Below are 21,084 nucleotides of genomic sequence, written 5' to 3' on the forward strand. Positions count from 1 at the left end.
AGATGAGAGAAGATGGGTTACCTACGAAAGAGATATGAAGAAGCCTTATAAAACTCACTAGTTTTTTAAAATATATGTTTGAGTATTTTGTCTCCCTATATATCTATATGGCATGGGAATGTCTAGCGGCTGTGGAGGCCAAAAGTGGGCATTACAGATGATTGTGGGCTACAATGTGGGTGCTACTAATTAAACTTGGATCTTCTAGACGAGTAGCCAGTGTGTCTTAACCAATAAATCCTCACTCCAAACTCTGAAAACCTACTGGTTTTTGAATATGCATAATGATGTTTATATATTTATTTATATTTAAAAGGACTTATTCAGAAGTATACTTCAGGAATGGATAATGTTCCCAGATGGCATGGATGATTCAACAAAAATCTCATGGCCCAGAACAGTTTTCTACCCTTGGAATTATTGGTAACAGAGACACCAGAAACCCTTAAGTCTTGCCCTGTAGAACTAATTCTGCGAAAGATACTGCATAGTTTGGCTTCAGGACATACAGGAATCCATTCCAAACTAACTAGAAAACTTCTTTCTTGCCAGATCGAGTCTACTTAAAAGGGAATTTTGGTTCCAGTTCTACAAATTTCTTTACAGTTGCGATTCTTTTAGAAGTGATTGTGCATACACACTCTTGTAAGGATCTGTACTCAAAAGATCATGAAGTGGACAATCTGCTTATAACCTAGAATATACATACATTCCTCAAACTTCTATTTCAAATACCTTGAATTTGCACTCACAATAAGGTAGAGTAGCATAATTGGGAGCACATTTCACCCCAGCACAAAAGAAAAGGAGTGAGAACATATCTATGAAGAAAGATCTAGCTTCGTTGTGAACTGGCCTTTAACATTAATCGTAATACATTTGAAACCAGAAACAAAAGAAAAGGTGAAACTAGTTGATTTTGTAATGGTTATTAAAGACCACTTTAGATTTTTTTTAAAACCACCTACAGTGAGAAAAATGAATGTGAAAGGAAGAAAGGAAGGCAGAGCATGGGCAGAAGAATGGCATACACACACTGGCCTGAGCTTAACATCCTAATTTATCATTTTCTAAATGTGTCAATTTCAAAAAGATAATACATAATAATGCATATTCCAAATTTTTAAGGCTAATATGTAGCTCATGAAATGGCTCACTACTTAAAGGTGCATGCCACCAATCCTGACAACCTGAGTCTGATGCATGGAATCCACAGGTTGGAAGCTAACTAAGCTTCTGCTCTATTACTGTAAAGAACCGCCATGAGCAAGGCAACTCCTATAGAAGAAATCATTAAACTGGGGGCATGTTTCTAGTTCTAGAGGGTTAGTGCACTATCATCATGGCAGAAAGCAAATAGGCATGGCACTGGAGCAGTGCCTGGGAGCTTTACATCCTGACCTGAAGGAAGTGGGCAAAAAGAGAGAGGGCCTGGTATAGGCTTTTGAAACCTCAAAGCCCTACCCCTGTGACATACCTCCTTCACCAAGGCCACTCCTCTTAATCATATAAACAGTTCTGCTAACTAGGAACTCATCACTCAAACATATGAGCCCATGAGGGCCATTCTCATTCAAACCATGCGAAAAGGAAAGAAACCAATTCCTGCAAGTTCTCCTTTACTCTACAAGATACCACGATACATGTGCATACATGAGCAATAAGTATATTGAATACAAAGAAAGAGAACATACTATCAAGCCTCTGTACCTTACTAGTAAGAAGACAGTGTGTAGAGAGCTGGGTAACCAGATCTGAGTTCAAAACTTTTCCTACATTTGACTCCAGGTTTAGTAATAGTGCTTTTCAGGCTTTAGCAACTTGAAGAATCGGATTTAAAACTCAGAAACAGATGCACAACCAGTCCTCACCTGCTGTTATGACTTCACTCAATAATTGGTAATTAAGAAACATTCAAATTTCAATACTCTCTCATTTTCCTACCAGAAACCTTGCACGGAAGGGCATAAGAAAGGCTATCAATCACATAATTATATGCCATTGCATGATAATTGTAAAATACATTACAATTTTAATTGCATTGAATTTTATTGATTCTGAACCCAGAGTCTGTGTTTATAACGGACACCTGTGAAGACTGTTTCAAAGGTTTTCAGAAACCTGTGTCTATTTGACTGCAGAAATGTGTGAGAACCTTCTAGTTGCTACTGTTTTCTAGCAAACTTTCTACTTCACCTGATTTTGAACAGTTCGTTGAACAAATGCTCTGAGAGGGCAGGAAAAAATATGGAACAGTTTAGGCTTTCAATCAAATATGATGCAGTTATATCAACCAACTTGTACTATGCATTCACTTTAGGAATTTCTAAACAGCACCAATATCAATGGAATAATTTCATGTGCTTCTGCTTATTAAGAAAATGGCTCTTTCATTCAAAAGATAGCACAACTGCTTAATTTTCAAAGAGACTTAAGGTATGGAAATCTTGCTCCCATAGTCTTTGTTTTATGAAATCCAATAAATAATACAATTTTAACGGCTAGCATTTTAGTTCATATTTTTATCCTCATTTTATGGGATTATGTCTTCTTGCAAAATTGATGTCGTCAATATCTACTGACAAGAACTGGAACACAAATAAGCTCCTTTATAGTGCTCTAATGAGGCTTTCAACGAAAACCAAGGTGATAAGGTTTTCAATTGACAATTCTACTGTTAATAAGATTTTTTCATTAAATTTTGTTGCAAGGGATTTAGAGCTGCCTATGTAACAATCAAATTATCGTAATTTCCAAGAAAAAATTGATCCAGAAATTAATAGAGCTTAGTTGCAAAAATTCAAAGTTTATAATATCATTTTAGTTCACTGGAAAAACTTTTTACATTCCTTATGCAAGTCATGTCTGACTGTTGATCTAGATTTATTAGAGCAGATACCCAAAAATATTCACATCCCAGGATCTTGTGAGCATGGTAAAAGCAAAAGCATGTTGTGAACATGCCCATGGCAAAAGTAACTAATATTATGGACCCTGATATGTCAAAATATCTTGTATTATTCAGGTGGCCAATTCTAATTACATAAATCCTTATATGAAGAAATAAAGAGTGGGTCAGAGAGCAAATTTTTAAAAAGGATTCATCTTGTTGGTTTTGAAGATGGAAGAGAGTCAAAAGTCAAGGAATGAAGTTACCCTCCAGAAGCTAAAATTCTCCTTCAGCTATAGCCAGCAAGACAATGGGGACCTTAATTCTACACTCATAGAGAATCCATTTAATCACTGACAGGAAATGAGCAGGAAACAATTTTTCCCTAAAGCCTCAGTCTTGCTGAAACTTGCATTTTAGCCTGCTGAGACCTGTATCAAACTTATGATCTACTAAACTGTAAAATAGCACATTTGTGAAGCTTTAGGCTACCAGTAAACATTAACTCAATACTAAAGCTAAGAAATGGGGCATTTACATTTGTATTGAGTGCTTGTATATAATTAAGCAATAGAATATTACTGTCCTCAAGAAAATATTAAACAAACTGACTAGAAAGATGTCCTTGGACAGTGCTAAAAGAGCATACCAGTTATAGCACTGTCCATGGTATTCAGTTTCTACAGGGAACCAAAGTAGAAGAGTGCATTAAGAATTACACAGGCCGCGGCTGGAGAGATGGCTCAGTGGTTAAGAATTACACAGGCCAAGTGTGGTGGTTCATGCCTATATTCCCAAAACTTGGGAGGCAGAATTCTGTGAGTTCCAGGGTAGTCTGTTCTACACAGCAAGTTCCAGGCTAACCAGAGTCACATTGTGAGACCCTGTCTCAAAAATAAACAAATATGCCATATAAATAATTTTAGAAAAGAAATTGCACACATATCAGCAGTCAATGGATCAGTATAACAAGTGAACAGAGCTGACCCAATATTTTTGAACAGCTTTGCCATCTGACAAGATGTGGATGAATCTTTTTCTATACCACCATCACTACTACAAAACAAAACAAAACAAAACAAAACAAAACAAAACAAAACACCTCTTTAAGCTACCAGGCTGCCTCTTTCTTTTAATCCTAGTGAGACATTACCTAATTAAAACATAAGGAGCCAAAGGATTGTATGGAGTGTAGTTCATTGTTACAGACCTTGCCTAGCATCCACAAAACCGGGGTCCCTTACAAAGCACCACAAATGATTTTAAAGGCAATTTAGAAGACACAAACATCACACAAATGAAAAAGGTATTATAGCCAGCAAAAGCTTTGAAATCAGGTAACCCTGGGTTTAAATTATGCCATCACTTATCACACTAAACAAGCTAATTAGTTTACCTGAAACTCTGTGTCTGCAAATGTAGGAATGGGATAATACATTTATATATGCAATTTGGGAGAAGCATCATAGAAGGTGCTTAGCAGTTTCATAGTAGCACTCAATATTATTAGCCAGGCTAAATGAAGACATTAAAAATAGGATACATTCTCATATGAAAGTTAGAGCATATGATATATATATATATACATATATATATGTGTATATATATATATATATATATATAGAGAGAGAGAGAGAGAGAGAGAGAGAGATAGTAAAGTTTTAAGCTATTTCTTCTTATTGCAGGATTTGATTTCACTTCTCCACTGAACCCCATTTTAAGATGTGCCCTGGAAAAACGGTGTGCATGTTCTCACGTTAGCAAGCCATAAATGTGAACAACTGAGTAAAAACAACAGAGCCCTTTACCATAGTGAGTTATGTCAGTAAAAATATTTTACTGTAATTGAAAATGATATTGTCATTTTAAACCAAAATTCCATTACATAGTCTAGATAAAACTATTGTTGCTTGGAAAGCTATGTAAGTGCCATTGTGTGATAAAAAGCATCTGACCAATATATGATTTCCTGTCTAACACGAGGATGGCCTTCCATTTTGTTGTTTAAAAAGATTCCATCAGGTTTAAGTATAAATTACTTTATTTTGAATACTATGCAGTTTACATTTTAAAACCTGGTACCTAGCTCCAATTTGTGCCCCATTAGGCTTAAGACCCATTTTTCCTTCTGTAATGTTTTCATTGACTTTAAATCAGTTATCAAATTGAAATTGTTTAATGCTTATCTTGGTTCAGAATTTTCACAGAAGGAAAACATGAATAAAAACAGAAAGATAAAGAATATTTACAAGTATAAGGACTGTATTTACTTAACATTTAGCAATTATTGTTGGCATGCAACATCGAGTAACTGCTGAATGTTACTGATTTAGAATATGGTGGCTCCTGATTTACAATAGTGTCACACACACACACTCACACTCACACACACATATACACACACACACTTTTTATTTGCTATAAAATATGCATTCAGAAGCAAACCTTCTGAACTTCGACCTTTTCCTGTATTATCCAATGCAGTATGACTGTGTCTTGTTATGCCCCTAGAGTTGAGCACTATAGGTCACAGTCACACATTATGATGATAAACACACACATTATAGTATGCTGTGATGGTAGTCAGGGATATGGAGTGAGTTAGGTGTATTGAATTCATTGTTATTTACCTGTGATATTTTCAACTTACAAGATGGCTGGAAAAGTGGCATGCACTTTGAACACCCAGAATAACATGTATATGCCCTCTTTGGTATAGACTTGAAGAAACACACATTAATACACTGTGAGTGCCATTTCAACTTAAAATATTACCTGCAGTGTGTATCGCTTAACTCTTTAGCTGCAAGAACGTTATTTACACAGACATTAGGCACTCTCTTATTGGTCTTTCACTCTTTCTGCTTTCTCAAATTTGGTTCTACACACATCTTGCCTGAACATTCTGTCCGGAGTAACTGGATTTCTCAAGATAATATCAAGATTTGCAATTCTACTTTTTTGCCCCCTATGGGCAGTTGCTTTGCAGGGAGGAATTCTGGACAGCAGCATCTCATTAAGGATAAAAAGAATAAAGCAAGAGAAATGATTGGCAAGCAAAATTCTTTGAAATATTGGAAAGTAAAAGAAGCACTAGCTTTTTACATGAGTCGTGTAGTATTTTGCAAGTTCATTACATGATTTTTTAAAAAAAAATACAATGGGATTGACGAGAAAATTTTAACTTTACTTGAACATGCCAGACTAAAGTATCTTAAATAGTTAAAAGAATAAATGTTGATCAAGAGGAGGTGCAGTCTAGTCAGAAACCTCTAACAAGAAAAGTTTGCAAACACAAAAGGCTGTCTTCCCCTAGTGGGACGACATACATTGCATAGACATACTGAGCGAAAACAACTTAAACATTAAGTGTCTGGGAACCATGGTCCACAGGACAGTTTCCAATCTTGGCTCTATTCAAGAAATACTTTTAATTTTACTAGCTCCATGAGACTCTACTAGGAAGAGGAAATAAAAGAGAAGGAACTGATTTTGCACAGTACAAAGACTTTTCCATGAGTGAAGAAGGGTGCTATTCTGGGGAGGTAGTCAATTCTCTTTTCCCTGACCATGTTCAAAGGAGGACATGGATTGGCATCCATGAGAAGTATCACAGAAGAGGTTCCTGTAATAATGAAAGGAAGTATAAGCTCTCCAAATCACCTCAAAGGTCACTGTGATTTTCTATTCATAAATGATAAGGTAACCCTTCTGTAAGCCAAGACAACACAAATTCGTAACCACCATGCCACAAAAGTTACAGAGCAACACAAATTAGTCTAATGCATTGGATATATGATTTGATTTACGGACATAATTGTGTTATATAGCAAAGACAAATCAAGCGGACACAGAATTAAACTGTGCTGTGAAAGCGATTAGTCCTTCTAAATTTGAGACTATTTAAATATTGCAGTAGTTAAGAAAGATTTACTAAACTACAAGTTTTGGTTTGTACCCTGAACTAGTAGAGGGTACTCTTAGGGGAAAGAAGGGAAAGAAAATATCAAAAAAGTATAAAAATATTCATTTTGGTTTTATCTGTATTTGAATCATCCAGAAATGAAGAAAATTAACATAGCGTGCAAAGTGTTTTTCTCAGAAAATTTAAGGACTGAATTATATTGATTAAAGAAATTGCTATGGAATACTACACTATTGGCATTAACTATAAAATGTAGTTTACATATACAGTAAACAATAAACAGAAAGATAACTGATTACAAACATACAGGCTAAAGGAGGACGAGACTGATTCTGATTCAAATTAGTTCACCAATATCAGTCATTTCTTAAGAAAATTACAAATCTAAGGGAAGGGTATCATAGTGCCCACCTTGCAAGAATTCACTGTTACGATGCATCATATCATTCTTAACCTAATTATTTTCCACCTTCTTTCCATACTTCTATAACTGATAAAACTTTTTGTTTGTGAAAAAAGAAAAGGTTGCTAGAACCTATACTGTTTCAGTGTGCGTTCAGAATCGAACAATGCATTAATCCTATAACACTGGTCTGAAGGAGCCATTTGCTGTTTTAAAACAATGAATACCAAAACATTGGCAAAGCACTTCGGTGCGGTTGCCCTTTCAGCTTTATTAATTTAAGCCAAATGGCAGGGGAATTTATATGGCTTACACCTGTCAAGAGCAGAGTCTCTACTAATGCAGTTTTCACTGACCAGGAGAACCTCCCGGAGGCTAAGGCTGAACTTCAACCTACTGTTGAACAGACAGGTAGCACAAACATGTCACCAAGGACTCTGTTTCTATTAAGAGAATCCCTCCAGACATCCAGATGGATGGCATACCACTCTGCACGTGTTCAGACCTAAAGCTGGAGGAAGACTATGTCTACACAGTAAACAGGGCCAAAACTTATCCTAAATCTTTTATCTCCCCTAATGCATTACAAACATAATTGAAATGTATTTTATGCTACATAAAACAAATTTCCTTAAAGGTGCCATAGTTGCTACTGTCACAACTCTTGAAAATACTGAGACATCTCAAATATCTAAAAAGAGAAAACAAACTTCAACTATAAATCCCACAGGAACAAACATAATATATTTGATGTTGAAAATGAATTCAATGTTCTGTACTGTAGCAGATGTTAGCATAGCAGCCCTGACCTGTGTACAGCATCAAAGCAGAGCTCGAACCCAACAGCACTGACACTGGGCTTAGAAAGATAATGTAGGACCCTTTGTATTTTGTTATACTTTCTGAATTCCTACAATACAGTTGTGCTATAACTAAGGAGACCTTGTTTTGGCACTTCAGTCTTTGAGAAAATACTTGCTTCCAATCAAAGTCATGTAATGTGTGTTTGACAAATTGCAGTACATAATGATAAAACATTGTAAAGCATTCTTTGTGTTGCACAGGCACACATACAAGAAGATTGTACACAGACTGTGAATGATTCTAGATTATTCAAAATATTATTTGAAATTCTATGACATGATTTTATAGATCAATGTCCAACAGATCACAGTCTGCCAAGGAGCCAGAGTTTAACTATTTCATTGCAATGTAAAGAGTTTAAAAAGCAACAGCAACAAAATCCAAGATTTATTGGCCAAACAACTCTAACCCAGTAACCCAACTTCATTTTGATCATTTGGGGTTTGAATTTTATGTTAATCTTTTTTTTTTCGGAGCTGGGGATCGAACCCAGGGCCTTGCGCTTCAAGCGCTCTACCACTGAGCTAAATCCCCAACCCCTTATGTTAATCTTAAATAGTGTTCTGTATTCAGGAAAGTTATAGAGTGGAAAACACTGAGGACAACAATATGCTTTATTATTGTTGGCCAAATGACTCAAAGCATTATGATAAAAAAGGTAAAAGGTAGTCAGCTTACACACTCTCCAAGTGACCCCTCTCCATATCAAACTTTTCATCTGCATGTATATATATCACTTGATGTTTGGTAGTAATATGTTTATAAAGAAAAACACACTGGGGTCAGTTTAATAATATTACCTGGTACCAGTCAAAATAGTCTAGCTTAACTTTCCACCCTACTTATGTGTATTACCAGTAAATAGCATTCACCATTGTAAGAGCACACAGTATTTTCTAGCTTTTACCTTCTAAACAGATGAATTCTTCAAGGGAAAATGTTATTTATTTAAAATGTTGTATTACCTTGTATCTGAGCTTGTGGCTACTAAAAATTAATAAAATATGGGCATATATTTAAACATCTCTAAAAAAGGGCAAAGGAGCCTCAGAAAGGACTATAATTTGCACCATTTAAACTGTGAAACATAGTAAAAAATACCATAAACATTAATTACAATTATTCATTGTAACCCAGTGATCTTTGCAGGGTTTTGTTTTGTTTATAATTAAGTTGCTTTTCGTATATATTTCACCATTCCTCATTAGCTAAGATTCATAAAGTCGGGAAGCTATCCTGTTTTTCTCAAATAATTGGAAGGCGTTCCACTAATTGTCGCCTCCCATTAATTTGTTCTTTTCCTAAATACAGCATCTGCAACCCAAACATAGCTGTTGTATTTTCACAAACATCAACTAAATTATTTCACTTCAAAAAAAAAGAGTTCACTATCCAATTAAATAAAATAACCCAGAACACAAATAGCATCATGAAAAATGATTTCAAAATGACTCTGAAATACCCTCATTTTTCAATGCTTTCCAGGGAATTACATCGGACACAGTAAAAGCAACTGAGTACCTTTCAAAAGACCTGACTATTGTATATTACATACAACTAATTTTTTTTAAAAAATGGCAATACTATGGATTTCTAAATACATATTTCGCTTAAAGCAAAAAGAATTTCCACGTTATAATTACTAAAAAATAATTTCAAGGGGACATTCAGAGTTCAAGCACCCTTAACACTCAAAAGATTTTCTTGTTTTAATATTGTTTTCTTACAAGGTCCAGCTTTCCTGCTCTCATTCCTCCTCTAAAAAAGATTTTGAACAATACTTCAAAAGAACATTTCAGCATAGCTCCTGGATTTTTTATGCCATATTTTATAGATTTAAAATATTTTTTAAAAAATTCTAAGCAGAATGCCCAATGTATTTCTTCAGCTTTTTACACATTTCTAAATAGCTATTTGTAGAATACTCTTTTTTTTAGAATACTCTTTTCAACCTCTGAATATATAAGCAACTGCCCAGAGAAGTAACATGCATGCCACCTAAATTTGAACTTGTACTTCACAACTTGAATGAACACCGAGAAAGACATATCATTCATTCACTTTTATACAGAACTAGAGTGTACTCATTTGATGAACTATGAATGTTTCAAATTCATCCAACTTAACACACTAAACATTCCCACACTTAGTGTATCATAAACATCAAGAACCAGCAGATTTTAAGCTAAAAGAAAAAAATTGTTCTTTCAAATATATAAACATCCCAAGAAGCTCATGTTAAACATTAAAGTTTCCTTATATAATCCTTCGGCTATACCTTCATAGTAATGACTAGTTTTGCATTTAACACTAAGTGAAAATAAATGGAAGGAAAACGAAACCAATGTTAACTTGGGCATACCAGTATCTGTAAATTAAGCAAGCTTGAGGGGTTTTATTTGTTTGGCTGTTTTGTTTGTTTGTTTGTTTCCCAACCTTGTCAGTTGGGGGATGTTGCTATTTGGGATCCCCCTCCCACAGTTTGCCACATGGCAGATTCATGAATGAAACCCCACTTTAATATCCTATTTTCTCTCACTTACATGTATGCTGGAGAAAGTGGAGTTGACCTGGATGTTTTAAGTACAGGAACTGGGAATTTCCAGCTAGCAGGAGAGCTCGTTTTCCATTTCAATGGCATGTTGTCACCACGGTACTACGATAACAGTAAACAGCGTTTCCATAACAGACTAACAACTAACACTTCCATTCCACAGTGGACCGACACAGCAGCCGCCGAGAACAAGCAAAAGATCCTGCCAGTGCCCTTAAACCGACGCCTCCAATCTGTGCAATAGGAATGCAAGGTACCTCCTTCAAATCGCACTGTCCCCTAAAGCAATAAAGCAATATGATGATTCTGTTCTTCCAACTCAACAATAGTGCTACCTCCTTAAGAAAGTGTTGACTGCAGTGTGTGTGTGTGTGTGTGTGTGTGTGTGTGCGTACACTGTACTATGCATAGTACACAATGCAGCTTTACTTAATAAAAGCAGCTAGGGTGCTTTAAAAAAAAAAAGCTTGCACTACCATTGTTCTACCTTAACAGGGATACTGCAGCATTGTACTATTTTCTACACCTATTAACCTGATTTCTGACCAATACTAGCAGAAAAAAAAATAGATGAGTTTCATATAAAAATGAAACAACATACCTACTCAGAATACATTTGTCATCCTCTGAACATTCTTCTTTTGAGCTGCAACAGTACAAATGGGATATAAACCTCAGCATAGCCTTAGGCCACAGCTAATAGAGATCAGTGATTAAATTCAGCAGCCTGCTTTCCTCCTGTGAAAGCTCTGGCCACACAATACAAGAATGCCATTATGGGAAAAGCCCATTTAAAAAATGCCAGGTCCTCTGTTTTCCAGTTAGAAGAAAGCAGAATGTCAGAGCAAATATAAACTGCAGTAGAACTCTGCGCGCTCCTCTAGTAGCTTCTGATTCAAGTTGCACTCCTTTCCCTATTTTTATTTCCAAGCCGGATGAGCAAAACCTCGTACATTTACAACATGCTGTGGCAACACGACTATCTCTCTGTCTTCTGCAGCAGAGAAGTACAGAATAGCGCGCTCTTAATAGCAGTCCTCGGAGGGACGCTATCAACAATCTAATTCAATACTGCCCTCCCCTTCTTCCCCTTTTCTCCTCCCGTTCACCCCCTTACTCCTCCCCCGTACCCCAAACAGCTCACAAATTGTCTAGAGGAAAGACTGACACTGCTAGCCAAGCAGGTGTCCAGCAGGGACCACTCCACAGCTCAGCAGCGGTCCAGTAACCTCTTGGGATTAGCGATTGTCAAAGAGGTTCCAAAAATTGAAGCTGCTGTTAAAGCAGCTTGAGGTATTCCATGAAAGCAATGTCAAATAAAGGGTTCATCTACATTGTTTTAAAATACTGCCTGAAAATAGTGTTGTAAATAATCCCAAAATGATTGGGTGTTTTACTTTTGTTTAAAGGAGCCAAACAAATTCATAAATTTTCTATGTAACTTTAAAAGTAAAATTAGGCTAAATTAAATTAATATTATTTACAACTCTTTTCTTACAAGCTGAAAAGATACTGCTTCTTAAATGGGCAAGGTGCTGCTGTAAAAATCCTACCCTTCTGACACCTCTATATTACCGTAAAAAAAACAAAATTATCTTGTCTCTATCAATGCCTACTTAATAAAGGCAGACCACCAATAACAGAAATGTAACTACCTTTTGAAGACAATAAATGCCACAACAAAGAGTTCATACTTATCTTTTATTCATATCTAGACAATAAACTTATACCTCCAGTCAATCTTTTCAAATTGTCCTGGTTTCTAAAGACTGAGATTCAGTCCCTTAAAAAGATTTTTTTGTATTAAAAATACCCTACAGATGAATGTTTCTTTAATAAAAAGCACCTTTCAAAAATCCCCAAACCTCATCATTTAATACACCAGAAACACAGCATGAAATCAACCAGGATAATCACAACTTCTTTTGAAAATTTAGTTCATTATGAAGGCGAAAAGCCACTTTTTATGAGATATAAATACAGATGTAGGAGGGGTATTTATATGCACATTCATGTCTGGAAAGGCAATGTTTATTTTGAAGCACTTATCAGTAATCCATAAACCTTATAAATATTAAATTGGCATTAGTCATCATTACCTCCCATGTAATTTTTATTCTATCATACATTAACTACTTCTCAAGAAAAGAAAGGTCAAAATAATTCCATCTCATTTTAGTACTCAACAGAAAAGTATCTCAGAGAAATCTTTAAATGAATCAAAGATAAGAATATTCATCAGCACATCTTAGCAGTGAAAAAATACTTGATTTAAAAAAACCTCACAAATACAAATATACAATAATCAGCATTTCATATTGGGAGATTTTATGTTGTCTAGGAAAGGCCAGCAAGGGTAAGTTGCTTGAAACCCAAAGGAAAAATATATGCATAAATATATATATACACAAGCATGTATAGAGACACCCAGCTTGGAATGCCTTATTCCAAAATGAGTTTCTAATAAAATTTCAATGTCTAAGGCACATGCAGACATTTGAAAATATTAAACATAATATTTGCCATTTTGTAATAAGAAAAGTGTATTTTAGGAAGGAGAGATCTAGGCTTTTATGCTTATAGCAAGTCTACAAAGCAGCAATTGCAAACGTGACTACGCCTTCTGAGAACCTAGACTTGTACCAAACGACGGTAATAAGTGTTTCTAGTAGCTATCTGTCCAGAGAGACACCTCAAGATTGCTGAACAGGAAACAGCGTGAGAGTTTTATAACTTTCTAAAGTACATAGTTGATGATCATTTTTCTTACAAATATCCTTGAGGTATCACTCTTCTATAAACAATCAACTGACTGAAGTAAACAACAAACAGTTGTCTAATGTCATTAAGAGCCAAAGAAACTAATCAAAGTCCATTTCATTTGCCAATTTTCAGTATAGACTTCTGATTTAGTGTGAAATAAAATGATTTTAATAGTTCTTCAGAGTGAGAAGAAACAAACACTGCTACCTTGCATCTCATTTTCAGCATCCTTAAAGACTTAAAATGCAAATACCATTAGACCTGATTGTAAGCATTTATTTACGTTTAATTCTAGGTTTTGGGCTTAATAAGTTGCTATATGCTTTGCAATTTTCTGTCACCCACAATAATCATTATGCCAAGGGCATAAGAAATAATTACTTTAAGGAGAAATGTGGTCCATGAATTGTCATCAATTTAAATCTGCTTAACAATACCATTCCTCATGTATTGTTTAGAAATAAACTCTACCCAGGAGAAACTGCCACATTACAAACTAGCATTATCAAAATTAACCAGATTTCATTTTCTTAGCAGAGAGCATAATACCAAATATTGAATGTAATCATAATTACCATCATATCCCAGAACCCAATATATTTGCATATATATAAGAATGATTACTTATACATTTATAATATAATTTTACTCAGGTTCAGTGAAGCGCTATTTTCATACTGTCCCTTCATCATAGCACAGGAAGCACTGATTTCATTTATAAAATACTTGGATGCTATCACAGCACCAAGAAGACACAAGGATATTCCAAGTATTTTATAAACATTAATGTCTTAAGTACTTGTACCATGTACATCTCAGAGTTAAGACAGCCAGAAGACAATGATGGTTCTTGGTCATGACCATAGAAAGAAAGATCATTTTTGGGCAGCGCCTACACCACAGAACCCTATGGCTTCCAAAGTAGGAAATAAGATTCCCTACAAAACATCTTATTCAGTATTCCCATTTGTGGAGATTGAAATTCTGAACTCAGAGAATTAATTGTCTTCTGTCATAGTGCTGACTAGTTAAAAGATTACTTTCAATCTCCTAGTCCAGAATTACTTCTAGAGTATTCCTGAAGTTTTTTAATTCAGAATATTCATTAATGTATGCTTCTATCTGAAGTGAACCACATCCTATTAATTAATCTCAGCATAATCTAAAGAAAGAACAACAAAGAGATATTTCATCCTCCTACTAGAAGTCCACTGAAAGACAGAAATGAGACAGAATCATCCAAATGAAAATGTACACATACAGAACCATACCTGAAACTTTAATTCTACCATGTGTAGAAGAATGGTCAGGTGGAAAATAATGTAAGTACATGTTAAGGCAGTCTTGATATAGCGAAAATAGAGAAAATACAGCTAATATTCTTGATTTTTCTCAATATTTATCCCTAAATAACTTGTAGAAGTGAATTTTCTGACTGTTACAGCCTATTGTATACTGGTAATCTATTTATCATGTAATTAGCAATCTTGACACTACCTCTTCAAATCAATCTACAATATCAATGTTACTTATATTGTCCTGACAAAAATTGTTACTGACCATACCAATCTAGATACTCATTTATGTTATATTCTACCAATTAATAAAACATATACATGACAACCAGGGCTTGTAATTCTGTCCAAATATGCATCATCGACAACAAAAGCGAACAGCACATCAAAATTCTTTTGGGAAATACTTTTCACATGTACATGTATGTGTGTATCTTTTCTACACAGTAAGATTATATATGCTTGTCTGTCTCCTTAATTTGTTTCCGTGAACTTGAATACAAAAATACAATAAATTTCTTTATAGATACTCATAGACATAGCCTTGTTTCAATCAATCTCAAATGTTTTTTTAATAGAATACTATATTGAAGAATTCTCTTTTGAAAATTTTCCTATGGTCCCATAACAGATCTATGGAGACATATACAAGTATAGTTATGACTACTCCTGGGAGAATACCACCATCTTATGTTCACATGCAAGTGCAAAAAATCAAATCACTTACTCCGTGGTAAGCATAAGTAATATGAAGGCAGAACTCTTGAATAGCTCCAATGGCTAAGAATAATTAGTTGTACAGCGGTAGGACAGCAATGTAAAGAGCTAGTGTACTGAAAAAGCAGAGCACATGATATAAGGAATCAAAGAACAAAATTGTTTAAGGAATAGCAAGGGAGGAATAACTAGAAGGGGAACAGAAAGAACTTTCTGGTTTTTACGTCAAACATTTACAGTTGGTCAAACATTTATAGTTGGAAGTCTTACTTGATTGTCACCTACATACTTTTACTAATTGATTGACAGAACCTATCAAAGCTATGGGGCTAAGTCAGGAGTAGGACTGGGTGGATGAAGATGCCCAGGGATTATATTAAGCAATGAACAAAAAAGCCCAGTAGTTGAGGAACCAAAGGACCTGCAGATTCTGACTACACTTACTATACTGATTCTGACCAAACTTACTATACTCATTGTCTTGTTAAAGCTAAAAAAAGATAAATGTCAAATGATAAGTTCAAAAGTTCTTCCAACTCTGCTATCTACGTTCTGGTGGTATCTATATTTTTTATATCTTTTCTTGTTTTCTATGCTTCAGTATCAGAATATTCCCATCTGTTCAGAAATGTATCTCCCCCACCCTAGAGTGCCTGTATTTACTAGGGATGTAGTAGCAGAAATTAATGATTTTTAATATATGCCATTTAAATAAATAATATTTGTACTATAGTTTTAAAATTAATTACAAACAGCAATATAAAGTGATGGGTTGTCATCATCTTAGAGGGATAATTTCCTTGGTGCCCTAGTAAGATGCCATGATGTTAGTAAACTTTGTACCACAAACATGTTACATCAGTTAGAAACCGCATATTACTGTCCGTCCTTCAAGAATAATCAAGAATTCTCTAATTTGGATAACTTCCTACCTCAACACCATTTCTGTCATATTGGGAGGCACTCAGTACATATTAAATTGTGTGAAATGAATGGAAAATATGTTAGCTCATGATTGACTCATTCAGAATATCCTAGTGAAGAAAGGTGTTTGAAATAGTATTGCTACATTTGCTAGGCCTACAAGTAGAGTTTAGGTATAAAAGGAATATTTATTAGTTTGATAATTTTAGGCTATAAAATCCTTAATATCAAAATACCTATCATCTATCTATATGTCTCTATTGATCTATTTAAAAATATAAATATATATCAACAGATAGACAGAAATGTGGAAATGTTGCTACAGGTTCAAGGGCTGAAGGCTTGAGTCACAGATGATGACATTTATTGTGGGAGGAGGTAAAAGTAAGAAGTAAGAAAGGAGGTCACTGAGGTGTGCTCTGGAAGATATGTCCTGGTAGTCAGCCTCTCCTCCCACTCTTAGACACTATAACGTAATATCCTCTAGAATATGCTCCCTTGCCTTAAATGTATTGGATTTTCCAAACCTATCCAAATAAAAAAATTTGAAAATGTGGACAGGATGGGGTGTGGCTCATTAAAAATAACCAGGCATGCTTGAAGCTATGGGTTTGATACACATCAGAGCCTGATATAATGAAAATAAAAATGTATAGCAAATTTGAATGAACAACTAAGGATATGGCCATTTTAAATAAAAATACATGATTAATATTTCAGGAAATTTGCTTTCATTTTGATAATTTTATATAGACACAAAACTAACAAATATGAATGAAAAAATATGGCAATCTTTATATTTGTAAATCTTTATGTTGTTTTAGTAAAAGTAAGTAATTTGTTTTTATTTATGATGATTGAAATTTTTCAATAATAAGAACAGTTCATACCATACAAAAAGCATGCCAATTAAAGAAAATCAAGACTTCCTATATTTTTAGAAATATCTTGTCATTAATAAAAAGGCCTTTCAAATAGTACATTTGCTTCAATATTCCAAGTTTAATTGATAAAACTTTAATATTTTCAAAAATAAATACAAAGATCTATTATTATATTGTCATGAAAACCTTTCTTTGGCTAAAGCTGAGCCTGGAGGTTTACCTGATAACTTCATCTCTTCCTCCTCCTGTTTATAAACCTACAACATTGGGGGGGGGTCCCAGAAACAATATTCATGAAAAATTAATCTTAAAGATTTATTGAAATTATACAATACTAGATGAAATTGTTATATGAAATGTTGTGATTTTCTTTTACTATTTTCTAGACTTGCTCATTAACACTTTAAATTTCTTACACTTGTCTACAATAAAACCACTACTATCAGTCGGGGGTGGCAGCAAGTGCCTTTAGTCCTAGCACTTAGGAAGCAGAGGCAGGCACATCTCTAATATTGAGTAAGTTCCAGGGTGGACAGTACTACACAGAGAAACCCAGTCTTAAAAAACACCGATCAAATAAACAAATAGACAGAAACACCCCAAAGCAACTGAAAACACTACTACAATCAAAAAATTAAAAGTTCATTTGGATATGAGTGGCATATGCCTCTAGTCCTACATCTTGAAGCAGGAAGATTGAGGCTAGCTGGGATACAGAGTAACAAGACCAGGTATCTAATAATAATAATGATAATAATAATAATAATAATAATAATAATAATAGATTCAATGGCATAAAGAAAAGGTCTTTAAAACAACTCCATCTTCAACTTGAACCTCTTGACCCATTGCTCTAACATGTAGCCCAACAGGTATGTTAAAGGGTCGGTTCCCATTATTTGTCTTCTATGGAAACACCCTAAAGACTAACTTAGTAAATACCTGTACTTTCTGTGACTGTTTCTAGAGACTTCTCATTTTTTAAATTTAGTGTTATTTGGTGATTTTGAGAGCTCCAAAATAAGTATAGGATACCTAAAATGCACTGAAATATGACATATGCATAGTGTTTTGTCTGAACTGCATAAGTCATTTCTTGTTCTTTATCTCATGTTCTGTTAGTCACTAAATGCAATTTTGAATAAAAATAGAATGAAACCTATAGGTTGACCATACATTTAAGCTAAAGGTAATCTAAACTTGAGTTTTCTACTTGTATTTCTAAGACTGTCTTCAGCTGCTAATACATTCAGAACTACTACTTCATGTCTTCAAAATCAAGTATCTGTGTTAATCAGTTATTTCTTCCAGTATTCATAAGTCCTGCAAAACTTTAATGAAGTACACTTCTCTCTCTCTCTCTCTCTCTCTCTCTATATATATATATATATATATATATATATATATATATATGTAAAGAATTACAACATTTCTTCTTGGTCTTAATCTAAATCAGAAATATTGCTGGACATTTTTACCAGTATTCTATTAAAGGGTCTGAACAATTTGTTCTTATAAAACTGTAAATATTAAAGCATAAAGCAAAATTATTTATGCTTAGAGGTTTTCAGAATTACAAATTATCATGATTCAGATTTATAAAGTATCACAAAACTTGTAAACAACAACGCCCGAAGAAGAAGCTAGACTGAGCTTAAACTGCTCCTATAGATAATCAACAAAAGACATTGGCAAATTTGTTTATTAAATAAACATCACGCATTCCTGTCAAATAAAAGCATCTTCTTACCATGGCCTCTTTAACATACTAGACACCATCAATAGTGCCATATAAACTTCTTATATATTACAAATATCAAAACCAAAAAATTTCCTCTATTTTGTCAAAACTCCCTTGAGAGACTCTGCATGACAAATGAGTTGTCTAAGTAAGCCCTGACAACTTTGCTAAGTGTTAGATATACACAGAAAAGCACATGTGACCTGGCCCCATGTCTGATCAGACACACCCAAAATGGGAAGAAATATAGTGATGTTGTAAAGCTTTCACCATGCAGCACTTTTGACAGCTTAATGTTTTAGACATTCTTTAAAAATATTTTCAAATAAAAGAAATCTGGCAGAATAAAGCTAGTGAAATACCAAAATGTATTTTTATCTGTTAGTGACATCTTTTTCTTTGCCTTTTACCTTCTTCAAGTTTAAAACAGACACAAGCCTTTCTAAAATACCTCACAGTCTTCAAAATGCATTAAAACCCATTGTGATGTGCTTCAAATCCAGACACAGAAATGTGCACGAAGGGTGGCTTTCATGCCTCACCCTTGCCTGCCCCTTGTCCCAACTGTCTTAGTTGATATGCTTTGACATAAAGCATAGATTCTGCTGAGAGAAAGATGTTCTTTCTCTGGCTCTTCAAGAGTCAATTGTGAGGCACAGAAAACTCTTATACCTTTAAGGCAAATGCTCTCAAACATTAGTGTGTGGAAGAATCACCTGGGGTGAATAAAATGTCAAAGTCTGGGGGTGGGGACGCATACTCTGCATTTTAAACAATTACTCAGACTCATTATCACACCAGGTCTACCAGGCTTCGTGAAAGACTGCCTTAAACTCAGGTAATGAAGCCCTGCCAAGATACCCAAGCTACAGTAATAGTTGTCTCTCTCAGTCACTGGCCTCCCTTAGCACATAAGCATTGGCTGCTCACCACCAACTGTCAAACCAGTATCCACAGCCCTTATCTTGACCTCCCAAACTCAAGATCCTTTCCAATCAGGGAGTGTCTGAAAGCAAGATGTCCATCTGACAGAAGCAGACAAGACAGATTCACAGTGGGAAAAAAAGTGAGATGTACAGAAATAAGGAAAGAAATATAGTACAAATTAGACTGATTATGCAATACAGATTTAAAAGTTAAAAACTTATTATCAACTTCATTCATTAGCAAAAGAGGACAGAACAAGAGACCTGCGGTCTGGATGCAACTCTGACACTAATTAGCTGAATGACTCCGAGTGCTATTTTTCTCTTCTGTAAATTAGAGGGAAAAATGCTACTGTCCTTGTTTATCTCACAGCAATGATATGAAAGCCAAATGAACTTAGGTTTGTGAATATACAATGAGAAGTACAAAGCCAAAACAACGCTGCAAATATTATTAGCACATTTCTCAATCAACACAGACCCTAGGCATTAATGGAAGTTTATTTGACAACTGAATGTCTTCAAATACCTCAGGGTCTTTTATGAAAATAAATTCTCATCAGAAAAAAACAGGTACAGGAAAATGTAGACCCTTGGACATACCCTGCAGCTGCTTTTTTGAATATATCCTTGAAATCGGCTTGTTTTAAAGACAATTGCCTCCGTCTCCTAAAGTGTAGTGCAAAAAAAAAAAAAAAAAATCTGGTTAATTGTGGCTGTATTGTATTTGGTTCAAATTTTTCAATACATACCCTGAAAATATTTAATGTAATTTAGTATGTCATATGTTTAAAATTCTGAACATTTAAGGCCACACAGAACAATATAATGCTATATAAAGTAGTTTTACGAAATGTAACAGAAAAAATCATAAGATTGCATTTGTATTTTAGAAGCTTTCTTAATGTTTCAGAAACCATAAAGCGCAGATTGGCATTAAGTAAAACATTGATTTGCAGCTGATCTACAAGACCAAGCTGATCAAATTATCATAGAAAGAAACATTTTTTTTCAGTAGATACCCTCTTAGTCTTTGGGATGCTTTGTCGTTTTCTTAAAGCTTTTTAAGCCTAACGGATTGTTCTTTTCTGATATACTGCTTTGCCATAAAGACCTGAAAGCAAATGACCGAGATTCTAAGGTTTCAAAGAACATATGGCTAATGTTCTTCTAGCTTCATTTATGATAATTTCTTTTG

The 21,084-nt window shown here is 34.6% G+C and overlaps 1 protein-coding gene across 11 annotated transcripts in view; it reads right to left on the minus strand.

The window, feature by feature from the left end:
• Klhl13 (kelch-like family member 13) overlaps window positions 1-21,084 on the minus strand; it is a 157,259-nt gene that overhangs the window by 58,878 nt on the left and 77,297 nt on the right. For 3 of the 11 annotated variants that reach the window (NM_001401131.1, XM_087599795.1, XM_087599796.1), the window contains 1 exon segment: window positions 20,490-20,555. In NM_001401131.1, the coding sequence (NP_001388060.1) occupies window positions 20,490-20,555 (66 nt within the window). 11 annotated transcript variants of the gene reach the window in all.

This window comes from Rattus norvegicus, chromosome X (assembly GCF_021556685.1).
Source record: "Rattus norvegicus strain SHRSP/BbbUtx chromosome X, alternate assembly SHRSP_T2T, whole genome shotgun sequence".
In the NCBI taxonomy this organism is placed as follows: Eukaryota; Metazoa; Chordata; class Mammalia; order Rodentia; family Muridae; genus Rattus; species Rattus norvegicus.